General features: G+C 35.7%; 1 protein-coding gene across 1 annotated transcript in view; it reads left to right on the top strand.

Moving 5' to 3' along the window:
* Positions 1–17,231, top strand: part of PUS7 (pseudouridine synthase 7) — a 47,254-nt gene that overhangs the window by 25,675 nt on the left and 4,348 nt on the right. Inside the window, exons 8-13 of the mRNA XM_016145897.2 lie at positions 8,190–8,318; positions 8,966–9,091; positions 13,651–13,712; positions 14,607–14,767; positions 15,699–15,825; positions 17,023–17,124. Of these exons, the coding sequence (XP_016001383.2) occupies positions 8,190–8,318; positions 8,966–9,091; positions 13,651–13,712; positions 14,607–14,767; positions 15,699–15,825; positions 17,023–17,124 (707 nt within the window). The remainder of the gene's footprint in view (positions 1–8,189; positions 8,319–8,965; positions 9,092–13,650; positions 13,713–14,606; positions 14,768–15,698; positions 15,826–17,022; positions 17,125–17,231) is intronic.

Raw genomic sequence — 17,231 nt, forward strand, 5'->3', positions numbered from 1 at the left:
CTAATTTATGAACTATTACTCTTTCTGAATGTTTACATTCCCATTTCTTGGTATTATAAGTAATTTTATGACATTGGTAGCTAAATCTTGGCACACATCTATGATTACTTCATTAATATAATCTTAGCAGAAGAATTACTGATTTAAAGGGGAGTGTGAAATTCTAGATTTTAGGTTTTTTATAACAAAGCGTAATTGCCCTGTAGAAAGATGGTACTAATTTATCATCTTTATTCTACTTCTCTAGAATTCTCCCAAACATGTTATGATTTTTTCTATACAGTCATTCACTAATTTGAGGGTCAAAAAAAAGGCATTTCATTAATTTATATTTTATTATGTGATGCGAATCTCTGAATATTTGAAGAATAATAATATTTATGTCCCTTCTTGGTCAGCCGCCAGGTGTCATACTTGATCATGATACTGATCTGTCTTCATAGACGGTTGCTGCCCTCATCTTCCTGTTGACTTAGTAAGAAACGATATCAGACACCTGAATGTTGGCCTTTGGAAAACACATAGCACTTATCTCGTGGATGCAGGCTACGCCCTTAGTTTGCTTAATGGATATGTGGGGCTGGGCACATTGGCCTTTCCCGTGAGAACTGTTGAACAGGATAAACCCACTCTGTCATGCAAGGTTTTTAATTATTGCTGAATCGATCAATCCCAGGGATAAGTTGCATTTATTTTTAGCTTCGTATAACTCCAAAGTCACCTAGTAATTTTAACAGGATCTCAAGCAAGAATAGCCTCATTCAGAATGATTTGTTTCTTTTCCTGCCTTCTCCTGCCAATCTCCTTTCTGAACCTGGGCCAGTATTTCCCTAGCTTTGATAATAAAGGCTTTTTTTGTATGCAGTATGCTGCTTAGGTTGGCTCCTGATGTTTAAAAGTGAGATTTTGGAATTCCCAAGTTATTCACAGAATTTGCTGTGAATTTACCACCAAAAAACTTGATCCAAGGTCATCAAAATTAAAACTGCACAGTTTCATGAAGATATTCTCAACTCCATTCCATTTGTTCTCAAGGAGCACTCACACCAACAAGGACTGAGTTTAGCTTTTGCTTTCAACTATGCCGGTGGGATTCAGAAACGCATGTCTGTCATATATTCAAAACTAGATAGTAGAATATGATTTAGTCACAAAAAGGAATGAAGTACTGATACTACAACATGGATGAATCTTAACATGCTGAGTGAGGGAAGTCAGACACGAAAGGTTACGTAAATATTTTATGATTATATTTATATGAAATGTTCAAAATAGAAAATCCTTATAGAGACAGAAAGAAGGTAGCAGTTACCAGGGGGTGCAGAGAGAGGGAATGGGGATAATATGTATAGGGTTTCTTTCGGGAGTGATGTAAGTTGTCTGGAATTCAATATTGGTGACAGTTGCACAATATCGTGAATATACTAGAAACCACTAAATTATATATCTTGTAATAGTTAAAATGATAAATTTAATGTTAATTAAATCTTGCTCTGAAGCAAGATGTTATCTCATCTTAAAAAAATAAATAAAAGAACAGCACTATCAGGCTATCAGGGAGCAGTCTTCAGAATCTTGCTTCAGAGCTGCCAAGTTGCCTATCTGATTCCTTTTTCTCTCCTGACTCTTAAATATTCTGTTATTCTGTTACTGACCAAAGAGGAGTTCTGTCCTCTTCATTACTCTGTTCATTCCAGTCCTCTGCTTTCTGGATTCTTTGGAATATAGTTCTTAGATTAATTTACTTCCTGTGGTTCTACCATTGTACCCTTATATCTGAGGTCAACAACCTGGTGCCTCTGAGCAGCTTGCCCAAGGCTAGACCAGACCCACTTTACTCCTATTTGGTCCTCTAGTTAGATGGGGATTGAGGGCAGGGAGGGAGGGTAACGAGGTATGAGCTTTGTCCACTTCCCAGCTTCTCTGGCTAGCTTCCTTCCTATATTATATTAATTAATGGGACCAGTGGCAGATTTTTTTCCTCAAGAAATTTAGTCAGGCTTCTCCTGCACATACTGTACCAGATACACATATTGAAACAGGGAAAAAAATGGGCTGATTGATAATGCATCAAGGAATTGAGTGTCTTTAGGAGGTATGGGGAAATTTTCAGCAAAGAAACAAGAATTCTGTGAGATGAAATGGCCAGCTGATATTATATAGGTGGATTTTAAACAGTTTATTTTACTCAATAACAGAATGTTTTTAACTAGAGAATAGAATAAAATTTCCGCACTAATCTTTCATGTAATGTTGGGACCTCAGAGGCTACAGCTCTGGGGCCACTTCATGACCAGCTACTTTTGTTCTGTAGACCAAGTGCTTTGGGCCAGAACTCAGCCTTTCATGCAGGCCCAGTGCCCACGATCCACTTCCAGGCCCTTCCTACTCCTGTATTTTCAAGCAAAGCTGGAATGTGGCTCCTGATAGTATGAGCCAGCAGGAATGAGCTCAAGGGCAAATACTGAAAAGCACTGGCAGAGTCTAGAGTGATAGAGAAGAGTATTCTTCAACAAAGTAAAGCACAAACACCCTTTGTCAGTAGTTCTCGGAGTTGATGTCTTTTCCAAGGAAATACAAATTCAGAAAAAGTTATAAGCACTTTCTTACACATAATGATGTGCTATGTGACATTATTTGTAATTCTGAAAAAAATTGTAAACAACCTAAATGACCCAAGTTGGAGAATCTTAAATAAAATGAATGAATAAATAAATTTCAATTTATATATTATTTTGACCATATTAAATTACTACTAATTTTAAAAGAACTCTCTACTAAAGTATGAATACTGTCATTACAAAACGTAAAAATATTGTAATATGACAAAATATGAAAATCTCAAATAAAAAGCCAATGTCTTATTTAATGATGAAATACTAGAAGCATTTCATTTAGAGTCAGGAACAAAATAGAGAGGACCACACTTATTACCACTATTTATCATTGTTCTGGATATACTGTAATACAAACAAAATTAGGAAATAAGTAGTATAAAATTACAAGGGAGGTAGCCAAATTGAGTTTTTGTCAATAATACAATTGTTTCTACTCAAGGGGTTGATGAATGAGAGTTATACAAGATAAAGATTAATATTACAAAAATCAATATGCAGACAATAGACAGGAATTATAATGGGGGAAAAATCTTTCATATAGAAGGTTAAAAAAAAAAGAACATACCTAGAAACAAAGATTTTAAATTGAAGAAAACTTTGAAATGCTATTGAGAAGTGTACAAAACTTGAATAAATGTGTAAATTTATGCTGATACTAATGAAAATACCAGTAGATTTTTTTTTTTATTTATCTAGCAGATCATAAAGTTAATGAGGGAAAGTTAAGGTGTAAAACCAACCATGAAAATTCTGAAAAAAGTGACTAATAAGGCAGTTAATTTCAATATATATTAAAGTATATTATAGAAATATAGCAGTTAAAGCAATTTGATATTGGCACAGAACTAGGTAGACTAGAGTAATTAAACTCAGATACATCTACAGATTTAATATATATTCAAAGTAACATTTAAAAGAAGCAGATTTGATTGGTTGAGACAGTGAATGTGGTTAGATAACTGAGTAGCCATGTGAAAAGAAAATTAAATTGGATCCTTACCTCAGTTCCTTAGTCTAAATATATCCCAAGTGTATCAAAAATTTAAACATAAAAATACAGCTATATTGAGGCCTGAGCAGGAACCGGCCTGTTTGTGGTTTGGAGTTGCTATCTGCCTCATAAAGCAAACTAGAGGGTTTGTCTTCTGGGAAGACAAAGTTGTCTTTACTGAAAAAGCCTCCTACAGAGTTGGCTTTGGCATCTGCCGGGAATAGGAGGGCAGGTATTGTGAGTGGGGTCCTGAGTCTGGGTTTTCAGCGAGGTAGGTGACAGTGGTTGTAACTAGGAAGTCCAGAGCAGGGTGTAGTTACCTCCACAGCTTATCACCGTGAACCCAGCCTGGGTTTCATAACAGTCATAAAAGTGTATTCCTTAATAATACAGTAATAATACAGTTTCCAAAAAGTGCTATTTCTTTCCTTTCTCTCCCTTTCTTTTCTAATGTGGTTGCAAAGAATTCTCAAGATATGTAAACAGACCCCAACATTTATAGATGTGTGTGTGTGTGTGTGTGTGTGTGTGTGTGTGTGTTTAATTTGAAACGATATATCTTTAAAATCTTAAAATACTTAAAATTAATCCTAGGGATTTCTTCCTCCTACTATGGCCACAGCTCTCATCCTAATCCAGAGAACTGATGCTGGTACATAATGTCTGGGAACGAGCTGTAAGTGCCCATACAGAGATAGCTATGAGCAAGGCATAGAAATCTTAATGGGGATGGTAGAGGAGAGGTGTCTAGGGGGCCTGGTTTGGAGTTGGCAAAAAGTGTTCGGGGCTTCTTTTTAAGTTCTGCCTTCATACCTCTGGACCCCTCAACAGATGATTCTCAATCTTATCAGATCCAATATTCTCTTTTTCTATAGCAAACACTGTAACTCCCCCCTTTCTCTCCCGAAATGAAATTTGTAGCTAATGTAAGCTGCTTAAACACACCTAAACCGTAATATAAAAGGGGAGAAATAAAAGGAAAGTATTTTGTTATAAAATTTTTTTAATACAACTGACTGAAAGAATCAGTGATGATGTTTTTGTACATCTTTACTGAATGGGAAAGTGGAGACCCTTGCCAGAAATCTGCAAAGCCAGTTAAAAAGCCGTGGCAAGGGGTTTGTCAAATATTTGGTGGCAGAAGGAAATTTAACTTTGCAGAACACACAGTACAGTATATATATGACATATTATTGAATTGTAAACTTGAAACCTATTTGGTCACCCCAATAATTATAATTAAAAAAAAATTTTTTTAAACAGTGGGAGCCACAGTGTCACTGCACATATATAGATTTATAAAAATATATATGAATATTTACTTTTTTGTAGCTAGGTCCTGGGGGCAGTATTTATGCTCTACAATCTATCTTTTAAAAAAAGAACAAAAAGCAAATAAGACGTTTGATGCTGTTAATTTAAAATGCAGAGCCCAGACTGTTGAGCAACAGTTGACACAGTTGCTGATTTATGTGGGAAAAACACTTTCCCTTTTCTTTCCTCAACCCCGTTGTTCCTCAGGATGAGGAGACTCCATACTTTAAAGCAGAGGGCAAGAGCGGGAAATCTTTCTGAGCCCCACTCCTTTCTAAATGAGCCACTTTGGGCATCAGAAGTTGACTCAGGAGAGAGAAACAAAGTCCCAGACAAAGCCCTGGGAGCAGCAGTGCCCACAGTTCTTTCGTTGGTTGCTGCATCCAGTGTAAACTTGTAAAAGATCAGCAGTGAAGATTATTATCTTAGTGAATGCATGGAGGCTAGCTAACACTGCTCTAAATGAAAGGTGGTCAAGAGTACATCACTAAAAGGAAACAAAATAAAAAGCACCCTTTTACCATAAACAACAGCTGTAAAAGTACTCTACTTGGGATAATTTTTTAAAAAATAATCTCTGACTAGGGATTAGGATTTAGGATACCCTTTCTAAGTATAATTTAAATCCTGGGGCTATTTAAAAATTTTTCAGAGTTTAAAATTTTACTATATAGCTCTTATTTATAGAAGAATGCCAACTAATATAGGAGGAATGGTAGATGTAGAAAAAAGTCTTTTACACTCAGTAATATTTGTTCCAGGCAGCATTTATCTTTGGGTATTTTAACAGCCGAATGAAAGACTACAGGAGAACAGGGTAGCCACACAATTTAAAAAATATCACCCCACAGATTGCTAATTAAAAACAAAAGGGAAAGAATGGAAAAGTGCCCATACAGTGGAAAACCTAGCAGATATCATCCTAACCCAAAGATTTGTCACCATCATTGATGAATAAACTGAATCATTGCCTTTAGCTGTGATACATGGAAAAAGCTACAGCATCACCTAAGTAATATTCCTACCATAATGTTTACCTGAGTTTAATACGAGACATCCAAATGGAAAGGCACTGTATAAAACAACTGGATTCTTTTACAAGTCACATGTCACCATAAAACCAGACAGATCCAAATGTTAGCTTAATGGAGAAATCACAACTGTAATATGTGGTCCTTGATTAGATCCTGAATTTAAGGAGCTTTAAAAACTAAATGGTTCAGGCCTGCTTAGGTCCTTGCGATATGTGAAGTCAACCAAGGGTTGCCTCGCCTAAACAAAAAATATCTAAATGGTGTTTTTGGGGTAATTGGGTGAGTTTGGATCTGGGCTATATGTTAGCAGTGTTGAATTCATGTTTGACTTTCTGAGTGTCACATTGTGATTCAGCATGAAACTGCTTATTCTTAGGAGACGCACTTTAGGGGTAAGGTGTCCCAATGTCACTAACTCTCAAATGGTTTAGTAAAATACACAGATTTTACATTTGTGTGTTTGTGTGTAATGTGTAGTTGTTTATATATCCAGAGAGAGTAAATCTGGGAAAATGTTAACAATGGGTAAATCCAGGTGAACTGTATAAGATTGTTTAAGTTGCCAATTTACTCCATTGTTGAATTTTTTAAATATAAAATTGGGAAATTTTCTAAAGTGTAAAATATTATAAATAAATTTACAAAATGGGAGGTAATATTTGCAGACAGGATAGGAAAGGGTAGATTTCCTTAATTTAGGAAAACAAAATATTAACAATCCAATAGAAAAATAGTTAACAGGTTAAATAGGCAGTTCACAGCCAACATATGAAGAAATGTTTAGCCTCACAATAAGGAGCATGCAAATAAAAACCAAAATAAAATATCATTATTAACTTATCAGACTGCTGGCAGAGCTCAAAAACATTTATAATTCGTTGTGTAAGGAGACCCAGGGATGAGGCAGTAGGCACATACATATTAATGGTATGAGTATAAATTGTGGTATAACCTTTTTGGTGGGCTACAAGGGTTAAGATTGAAAATCCATGCCTTACACTTCTAGGGATTTATCCCAAACATACACCTCTATAGGTGCACAAAGAAGGATGTATAAGGATATTTGCTATAGAATTGTTTGTAATACAAAGGGTTGGTAGCAATCTAAACATGCATCGAAGGGAACTGGCCAGATAAAGGATCAGCTATCCATGCAGTACAACAGCCGTCCTGTGCAGCTCTACAAAGAATGTGGCACCCTCAGAAGTGCTGTATGGACAAGACAAATTGCTAATATGTATTTTTAATGGAGAAAATCAAGGTGCTAAACAATTTATAATGTAACAATTTGGTTTTTAAAAGGGAGTCTCTGGATGCTAAGTACATGGTTGTGTTCACTGAAAATTCATCAAGAAGAACAGTCATGATTCATGTACTTTTCTGTATATATAATATACATGTTAAAAAACTTACCAAAAAGTTCCAAGAAGGGAGGAGACAGTAGGTACACTTACGCTTATGTATAAAGGAAGTATTTCTGGAAGGGTAAACAGAAACTGTTAAGACTGGAGAAGTGTTTGGGGATAGAGACGGGACAGAGCCTTCTCAATACTGTATTTTGTTTTCTACATATGTTACTACTAAAGAAATGAAGGGATTTTCATGAAAATTTTATAGTACCATTTAAATGATAGTAGCAAGGTACAGGTTTGTGGCAGGATTCTGGCTATGGGTATCCGTAGCTAATGTGTTTAAGAAAAAGAATGGGAGGAAGATCAAAGAAGTTAACAGATTTTTTTTCAGGTTTTCAAACTGAATCGTTTTCTCTATTGTTTCCAGTTTTCTGTAGTGAGATTATAATTTTCTGATAGACAAAAACATATAACTCCTTTTTAAATGCTTATTAACAATCTCGATAGTTGTATGAATGAGATTACTCTCTGCCATTATGCCCTTTCTCACTCCTTGCCCCTCACAAAAATTAGAAAGTTCCACAGATATTGTTCCATTACTCATCAGTATATAAATTACATGTGGCTTTAAGAATATAGACATGGCCCAGGCTACGTGATTCCCATAGGACCAGGTTTCATGCTGGAGGAACAGTCCAGAGGGAAATGAGAAGCACAGCCACCCCCGTCTGCTGCGGCACCTTTCTTTGCTGCCAGCATTGCTTGGCTTTTTCTGCTGTTTTCGTCAAGTGCCGTTTTCTGTAGTCACGTGCCCTAGACTGTTTCAGTCAAGCAATATTTCATGATCCTGTCTCTGCTCCTTTTTTATTATATTCTTCAGAATAACTGCACAAAGACTTGCCCACTTGAACAAGTGCTTGATGAACTTTAAGCTAGGGAATTTCAGCTATCAGAAAAACCCTCTGAAATTGGGAGAGCTTCAAGGGAATCACTTCACTGTTGTTCTCAGGTAAAGAACCGTGGGTCGGAATGCAGACTAGAAAGGGTCTTGCTGGGTCACCTCGAGTCTATACAGAACAGTTGTTAATCCAGGTGAGCTGGTACTATCAGGCATGGCAGCAAGGGAAGGCGGACTGGGCCTGATAGGGCTGGGAGAGCAAATACTATTGGAGTGTTAGTACGGACAGTCCCTCCTCTCTAAAAACTCACCACCACCTTTGCAAAGATGCCATCACCGTAAATACTGTGTTAAAAGACAAAAAGCCTATAATTCCACTTAAATGTAATACCTAGAATAGGCAAATTATAAATACAAAGTAAACTAGATGTTACCTGAGACTAGGGGATGGAGGGTTATTGTTAAAAGGTGCAGAGTTTTGGTTTGGGAAGAGGAAAAAGTTCGAGACGTAGTAGTGAAGGTTGCATAAGATTGTGAATGTACTTAATGTCAGTATATTGCACGCTTAAAAATGGCTAAAATGATCAGTTTAATATTATGTATATTTTACCACAATTAAAAGAAATGGCAAAATCCTCAGGTAGAGATAAAGCTATCGGGACAGAGGAAAGGCATGGAAGCAAAGCCATATCATTTATGATGTGCATCTTTGACTGCGACTGTAAATTTTTTCCTGTGCATAATGTGTACCCATACAGAAATATAACAGGGACTGATGACCAAGTACAGCAGGCCATGAACTCTCTCAAGGAGATTGGATTTATTAACTACTATGGAATGCAAAGATTTGGAACTACAGCCATCCCCACATATCAAGTTGGAAGGTCTGTATTTAATTTCTTAACTCTCGTCTAAAAGAGCTCTCTCATAAAAAGGACACAGTGTTTGCTGGTGTTGTGCTTAATTATTTCTGGATTTCCTCATGTCTGGGCAAATGAACTAGTATCTCATCCTTTTGGATGACCGTCTTATCCACAACCGCCTTCTAATTTTTGTTCTAAGAGAGTACATGCACAAGGTAAAATAATAAATCAGAGTTCACAAAGATAGAACCTAAAAAGTAAGTTTTTCTCCCACCCCTGTTTGCTCATCCAGGGATTCTATTTTTATGTTCTTTTTTTTTTTTACAGGTAAGCCTTGGCTCAGTAAGTGACCCAACAGTAAACAGCTGAGACGCCCCTTCTGATCTCTGTTAACAAGTGCTTCTCAGTTTATTAAACTGGAATCCGCCCCTCCCCCACCCTTAAAGAAAGTGCTGTCAGATATAATTAGTGAAGTAAAATTTATTTTAGGGACAGACTCACTTTTAGTTAATAAGAAGTCCCTCTAGGTTAAGATAGGGTGGGAGTCCCATCAGTGTGTACTTGGGTTCATAAACCTACTTATGCTATACTGGTGTCCGTCAGAGACTGTTATGTGCAGTAATTATTCACAAGGGAGTTAGAATTGTAGAAGTTATGAATTGCAAGTCATCTGAGAGGTTATTTAGTTTGTATTCTTCATTGTGTTTCAAACTTTGTTTTAACAAAAATGAAATTTAGACTTAGGGAAGTGCGTTGAGCTCACTAGTTTGTCAGCTATAGTTCTGGTATTAGAGTTTTCTTGACTTCTAGCAGCTGACTACATGAAGTTCATGTTTTTTTTTAAAGCACAAAATGGTAAAAATCTATCACGTAGTATTTCCTCTAGCCCTTCGAGGCTGTGTTCTGAAGGTTAAAAGCTCAGGCACTCAAGTCAGACTTCAGTTCTGAGCCTCAGATTACTTATCTGTAAACAGAGATGATAATACCAACCTCAGGGTGGTGAAATGAAGCGACATGTTTATGCAGCACCTATTTCTATGCCTGCAATATAGTAGTAAGTGTTCAGTCAATGGAAAGTAATATTTTAAAATTAAAGCATATTTACTAACCAGAGAAAAAATTGTTACCAAGAAGAAAACTAGAGTAACTAATACTCACTATTATTAGATAATAAAAGACAATATTTTCAGTCTTGATAATGTCAGAGAACATTGATAATAATAGTGAAGATGCTAATTGTATTAGGGGACAGAGTATTTAGGGGAGGCTGTATCAACCTTTGAAACAGAATTAATTTGGTAGATTAGCCCACCAAATAATAGAAAATATATGCAAAGTCATACATCTGATAAGGGATTATTAACCAAAATGTGTAAATAGCTTCTACAACTCAACAACAAAAATTAAAAATGGTTAAAAAATTTGAATAGACCTTCCTCCAAAGAAGATATACAAATTAATAAGCACATGAAAAGATGCTCAGCATCACTAATTACTAGGGAAATGCAAATTAAAGTCACAGTGAGATACTACTTTATACCCATTAGGATGGCTGTTATAAAAATAATAAGTGTTGGTGAGGATGTAGAGAAATTGGAACCCTTGTACATTGCTAGTGGGAATGTAAAATAGTATAGCCACTGTGGAAAATGATATGGGGATACCTCAAAAAATTAAACAGAATTACTATATGATCCAGGAATTCCATTTCTGGGTATATCCCCAAAAGTAGTAAAAACAAAAACTCAATATATTTATACACTAATGTTTATAGGAGCATTACAATAACCAAAAGGTGGAAGCAACCAAGTGTTCAGTAACAGATGAATGAATAAACTAAATATGGTACATAAATACAATGGAATACCATTCAGCCTTAAAAAAGGAAGAAAATTTTGACATATTAATAAATCTTGAAGAATTTTTTGCTAAGTGAAATAAGCCAGTCAAAGCAGGACAAACATTGTATAATTCCTCTTATATGAGGTTCCTATAGTAGTTGTAGACAAAGTAGAATGGTGGTTGCCAGGAGCTGGGGCTAGAGGGAAGTGGCGAGTTATTGTTTAATGTGTACAGAGTTTCATTTGGGGAAGATTAAGAAGCTCTGGGGGTGGCTCCATGGTGTAGTGGTTAGGACATCTGCTTTACACGCAGAAGGTCCTAGGTTCATGCCCTAGGTTGAGCCGCAGACCATACCCTGGGTGCATCAGCCCCCAGGGGCGCCCCAGGCCCTGGGCATGTGCTGTCAGTGTATGGGAGGAGACGCCCCACCTTCATCCAGTTCTTAAGGGGAGACGGCAACATCTGCAGTTCAGGGGTAGAACTGACAGGGGATTAAAGAGAGGGGGAAAGAAGCTGTGGAGGCCGATGGTCCTGATGGTTACACAGCGTACTTAGTGCCACAGAACTGTGCATTCGAAAATGACAAAAATGATAAGTTTTCTGTTTCATTCATTTTACACATTAAAAGGAAAAAGGAAAAGATAACATAAAAGTAGAAAACATCTTTGTGTGTAGTCGGCCAGATAGAATGGCCTATTATAAACCAAATATTCATATTTAATAGAGCAGTGTATACTGAACCTTCATATAAATGGTAGCATCTTAAAAGATGTTGAGAAGTCCTATAGTTAAACTTTTTAATAAAGTACACCAATGTTGGCAAACTCTGTAAAAGACCTGACAGTAAATATTTTAGGCTTTGTGGACCTTAGAGTATTTATTGCTGCCACAGTTAGACTTCACTGTCTTCGAAAGGTTCTTAGAAACTGTAACTCTAAGTGAAATAATGTAGAGTGAAACCAATTTAAACATAAACTAATTAATATAAACGATTAAGTTCCTACATCATATTTGTGGTCAAAAAAACACAGACAGTGTCCCTGACTAGGAAGCGGTTTTGTTTTTCCCCTCATCAACATTACAGCAAAATGATGATGAACGAAACAACATTGTTAGAGGACATGCTATACTCTGCTCTAGTGTTACAGTGCAAAAGCAGCCACACGCAATATGTAAATGAATGAACACAGCTATTTTGCAAAAAAAGTATTTATAAAATCTAGTGGCCAGCCAGATAACAAAGGTTTTTGAGCAAAGAAGTCTTTTTCCATGGTATCTGGCAGACCAATGCTTATACAGTTTTGGAATGTGTTGCTAAAGGCCTAGCCAGATAATTTTGTGTCACCTAGGAGTATATTTTTTTCTTTTTCAATTAAAGTCGATATTCAATATTATATTAGTTTTCAGGTGTACAGGATAGTGGTTAATTTATTTAATATACAAAGTGATCCCCCTGATAAGTCCCACCTAGCACCATACATAGTTATTACAATATTAACTATATTTCCTCTGCTGTACTTCACATCCCCGTGACTATTTTGTAATTACTAATTTGTACCTCTTAATCCTTTCCCCTTTTTCACCCATTCTCCCAACCTGCCTCCATCTGGCAATCATCAGTTCATTCTCTGTATCTATGAGTCTGTTTCTGTTTCATTTGTTCATCTATTTTGTTCCTTAGATTCCACATATAGGTGATTTCATATGGATTTCTCTTTCTCTATATGACTTATTTCACTTAGCATAATACCTTCTGGGTCCACTCCAGGAGTATACTTAAAAATCAGTACAGCATGGCTTATTCCAGGACTACAAGGATGGCCAGCAAGCAATAGGATATCTGTTAATGTAATTCATTATATTAGTAGATTAAAAATCCTTAAGATCTCATCAATAGATAACTAAACAGCACTTTATACAATTTAATATAAAAAAAATGTAGCTTAAAAGTGAAAAATAAAAATTCTAAATAGAGCAACAAAAATTAATAGAAGGGATTTCTATATTCTCTTTACTTTTTATTTTTATATTCTTTTGATAGGGAAGGACTTTCTAAGCATAACTCCAAGACCAGAAATGTTACCTGAAAAAATTTTTTAGGTATGATATACAAAATATAATTTCTGTATGGCAAAAGGTAATACAATAAAAGTTAAAGGACAAATTATATACATTTATAGATACATCAAAAAAAGTCTTGAAAAATACACTCTAAAGTGTAAACTGCTTAATTTCTTAGAGATTAGATAACAGGTAACCTTTCTTATGTGTTGTTTATTTTTAACAGTCATGTATAACAGCAAAAATAAAGACTTCCATTTTCACAAGAATAATAGAGATGGATAAATAGCATTTATTCTTTCGGTTGGCTGAGGTCAGAAGGTTTTTAAACAGGGAGAAATTTTTTTGAGAAGTTTCAAATAAGTTTTGGTACATAAAAATTTATCTTTGATTTATACAAGTAATACCATGTATTACAAAGCATGACTACATAGTATTTATACTCTTATAGAATTTTAATTTAAAACTGAAATGATACTAAATGTTATGAGTAAATATGTTCTCTTAAGTTCTTAAGAGAACTTAAATTTGAAATCTATATCATTATATATATTAGCTTTTCAGCTTTTAAGATTAATGAACTATAAAGTTAATACGATTTGTTGATTTCACAGATTTGGCTATATAAAATTCATCTTAATGCAAAATTGAGTAAAATAAATGCTGTTTAATTTTAGAGCTATACTACAGAATTCCTGGGCCGAAGTTATGGACTTAATATTGAAACCCCGTTCCGGAGGTGAGAATAAAATTTATGTTATGAAAAAAGTACAACAGATGGCTAGGTAGTTATGGAATTGCTTTGAATAAAAGTTTGTGTGGAAATCAGAGTAGTAATTTCAGAATTTTTTAAAATTGTTTTTACAGTAAAATGAAAAGTATAGTTTTTTTTCATAAAGTTTCTATATGTATTTGAGATTACAATTTATATTCAGTTTTCAACTCTTTAGCTCATCTAATTAATTCATAAATTAATGCATTCATTTTCTTTTCTCCATGTACTATTAAATCTCTGAACACATAGGAATCCAAACAGATTTCACTTGTAATTAATTTGTTAAAAGCATAGTGTAATAGACTATAAAAACTTGGTAAAAACATGTTGAGGATCTTTAGTTTTGAAGAGTTCCTTAAAAACTTTCCAGAAAGTTTTCGTAAGATCATACTGTATGGAAAAGTATTTAAGTACTACTTTAAAACTTATAAAAATGATTATGCCCACTTTGAGTAATTATTCATTTGCAAATTAAAAAGATAAAATTATTTAATTTTGAGGGAAATAACCCATTAAATTTGACAATACAATTAGAAAAAGAGAAGGAAGAAAGGACTACCAAGGTTTTGTTGCATGTTTATCAGCTATGATAATGAACACTAACTGTCTGTAAATGCTGAGGTCGCAGCCTGTTGTGGACAAAGCCATCTAGTTCTGTAAACTTTCTACATTTCCCCATCTCTTTACTTGCTGATGGTTATTCTCAGATGAACAGGAGCTTTTCAGAGTCTCTATTACAAATAACATTTTATAGTTTATGTTCTCTATAAAGCATTTTTAAGTTATGGAAATCTGTCTATTGGATAAATTGTTTAATCACAGCTTTTTTTTTACCCACCCCCCCTCCCCACCCCCCAGCCGAAAAGGGGTACTTGGTTAAATGCAGGGAAGAATGGGCGAAGACCAAAGATCCAGCCGCTGCCCTCAGAAAACTACCTGTCAAAAGGTGTGTGGAAGGGCAGCTGCTTCGAGGACTTTCAAAATATGGAATGAAGAATATAGTCTCTGCATTTGGCATAGTGAGTGTGATTTGTGAAGTCAGGCAAATGAATCAGGGTGGTTTAATGTTTTTTAGAATTTAGCTTTAAATATTTCTCTAAATTTGGAAAGAGCGGAAGGTAAATAAGGATCTTTTGGTGGTCTCTGAGAGGTGTATTGCCTGAGTGATCCTTGCTCTCAGACCTGAGCGGTGATGGGGGTGGGGGGTGGGTGCCGGAGGTGTCAGCAGTTATTAACATTGAGGGAATGAGAAAAGCACTAATATGGAAAATACTGTCTACAGAATCCATTAGAGTTAATTTCTTGATTATTCTCCAGCATCAAAACTGTAACCTGCCTCTGTAAGAAGGTTGCACAGTAAGCAGTCTGAATAATTTTGGTTTGGTTTTTTAATGTTGTTACAAGATAATACCCACTCTTGTGTAGCCTATACTGCTATTTGGCTATCTAGAATCCAGAATAGACTAAAATTTAACTCTTAAACTTAATGTCTTTTTTACTCTTCCCTAGGATGTACCAAAAAAAAGCAGGATTTTTCATGAATTAGTTGTCAGTTTGGTCATTTAGGTTTTCTCCTTTCATAAAATGATGGGGAAGAAAGCACTGTTAGCTCTATAATTGAAGTATAAATTCCTTGGGTTTGAAGTCTGTGTTGTTGATGGAAGGTGTAAATTCTGTAGCACTTGCTTCGTCTGCATGAATGTTTGCACTGTGGACACAAAACTGGCAGCCACTGCAGCTGCAGCTGATTGTGAACCCCGCAGGGTGAGGGCTTCCATTTCTAAAGTTGATTGCTGCGTATGAGTCACTATCTCTTAGGCTGTTAGAGAAATGTGAGATTTAAGGTATGAGTTTCTTATACTAGGGTCACCACTAAAGTAAGATGTCTTGGAAAGTACAGTATTTTTAGTATTTAGAATTTTTTTTCTTGTTTTATTTCCTTCTCTCCAGATACCAAGAAATAATCGTTTAATGTATATTCATAGCTATCAAAGCTATGTGTGGAATAACATGGTGAGCAAGAGAATAGAAGAGTACGGACTGAAACCTGTTCCAGGGGACTTGGTTCTCAAAGGAGGTAAAAAGGCAGACACTATAGTTATTCTACCAAACTAGGATCCAGTTATTTGATACCAGTGCTTAAAACCCAGCCCAGCTACTAGTTAAGAGAGAGATGTCTAGTAAGTTTGAAATGGAAGGACACTGTAAGCTTGGACTGACTAGGTTGGATCTGTATCTGTATATACGAAAATATAACTCTGATTCGAGTAAAGTGCCTGAGTCTTCATTTTCTCAGCTGCAATAAGATTTGGACCAAAGTACTTAAAATCCCTTTCCAAGCTTTAATCTGGGTCTAGCAAATACTTCTCTGCACTTCTGGATGTACTTTAGCCTCTCAGCTGTTATTGGCCTGTTTGAAGAGTTTCTTCAGGTCAGCACTAGACTGGAGTTCACTAATGGATACTTAGGGCACACTGTGTGCCCAAAGTGTTCCTCAAACACACGGACAGTCCCATCTGCTGTTGAGCCATCACGGTGCGCAGTCCTGTGCTACGCCCTTTCCTTACGTCCTCTAGTTTAAAGCTCACAGTATTACTCTGAAGTAGTCTCTTTATCCTTCAGATGAGGTTTAGTCACTTGCCCAGGGGTCATAGCTGGTTCAAAAACGAAAAGACTAGGGGCACTCAGTATCACATCTGTCTGTTTCCAGAGTCCATGCTCTTCTGGATACCTGGCTGCCCTAAACTCTGAAGACAGCCTGCTCATCTGCAGGTGTGCCTTTATAAATCCACTTAATTATTTTTCTTCCTGATTTTACATTTTTTCCTCATCCAATATTGATAACATCCAGTGTATTTTAATGCCCCATGAGCCACCATATTTTATCCTCTAAATACAGGCTTTTTTTTAATGTTCATTCTTTTAGCAAAATGCATTCATTTGTGATAGCTTCCCAAATAGTAATTTGTAGTGTTGATTGTTTAATAAAGAAAAGGAGCTGATTGGTAAAAAGCAAGCATTCCCACAAAATGAGAGTACAGCTGCAAAATAAATGTTTTTTAACTTTCTACTTTTTCTAAGTCTGTGATTTTTATTTTTTGGGTAGAGTAGAAAAGATAGGGATGTATTCCACCTAATTTCTTTAAGCTTCTTAGGCCACTGAACCTGAACTGCCTTGCACTTCTGACTGCTTAGATGTGTATAATTTTAGGAGACTGAGCTCATGAAAATATTGCTTAATATTTTCTTAATTTGTTCATTTTTTAATTTATAGCCACAGCTACCTATATTGAGGAAGAAGATGTTCATAATTACTCCATCCATGATGTGGTAATGCCCTTGCCTGGTTTTGATGTTATCTACCCAAAGCATAAAAGTAAGTTCCCTGTATGGGGAAAATAGTTAAAACAAAGTCTAACATAATTAAGCCACTGGCAACCAAGAATGGGGGTTGAGGGAGGATTGGTAGTTTAAATATAATTT

The sequence above is a fragment of the Rousettus aegyptiacus genome, unplaced genomic scaffold (assembly GCF_014176215.1).
Source record: "Rousettus aegyptiacus isolate mRouAeg1 unplaced genomic scaffold, mRouAeg1.p scaffold_m13_p_13, whole genome shotgun sequence".
Lineage (NCBI taxonomy): Eukaryota > Metazoa > Chordata > Mammalia > Chiroptera > Pteropodidae > Rousettus > Rousettus aegyptiacus.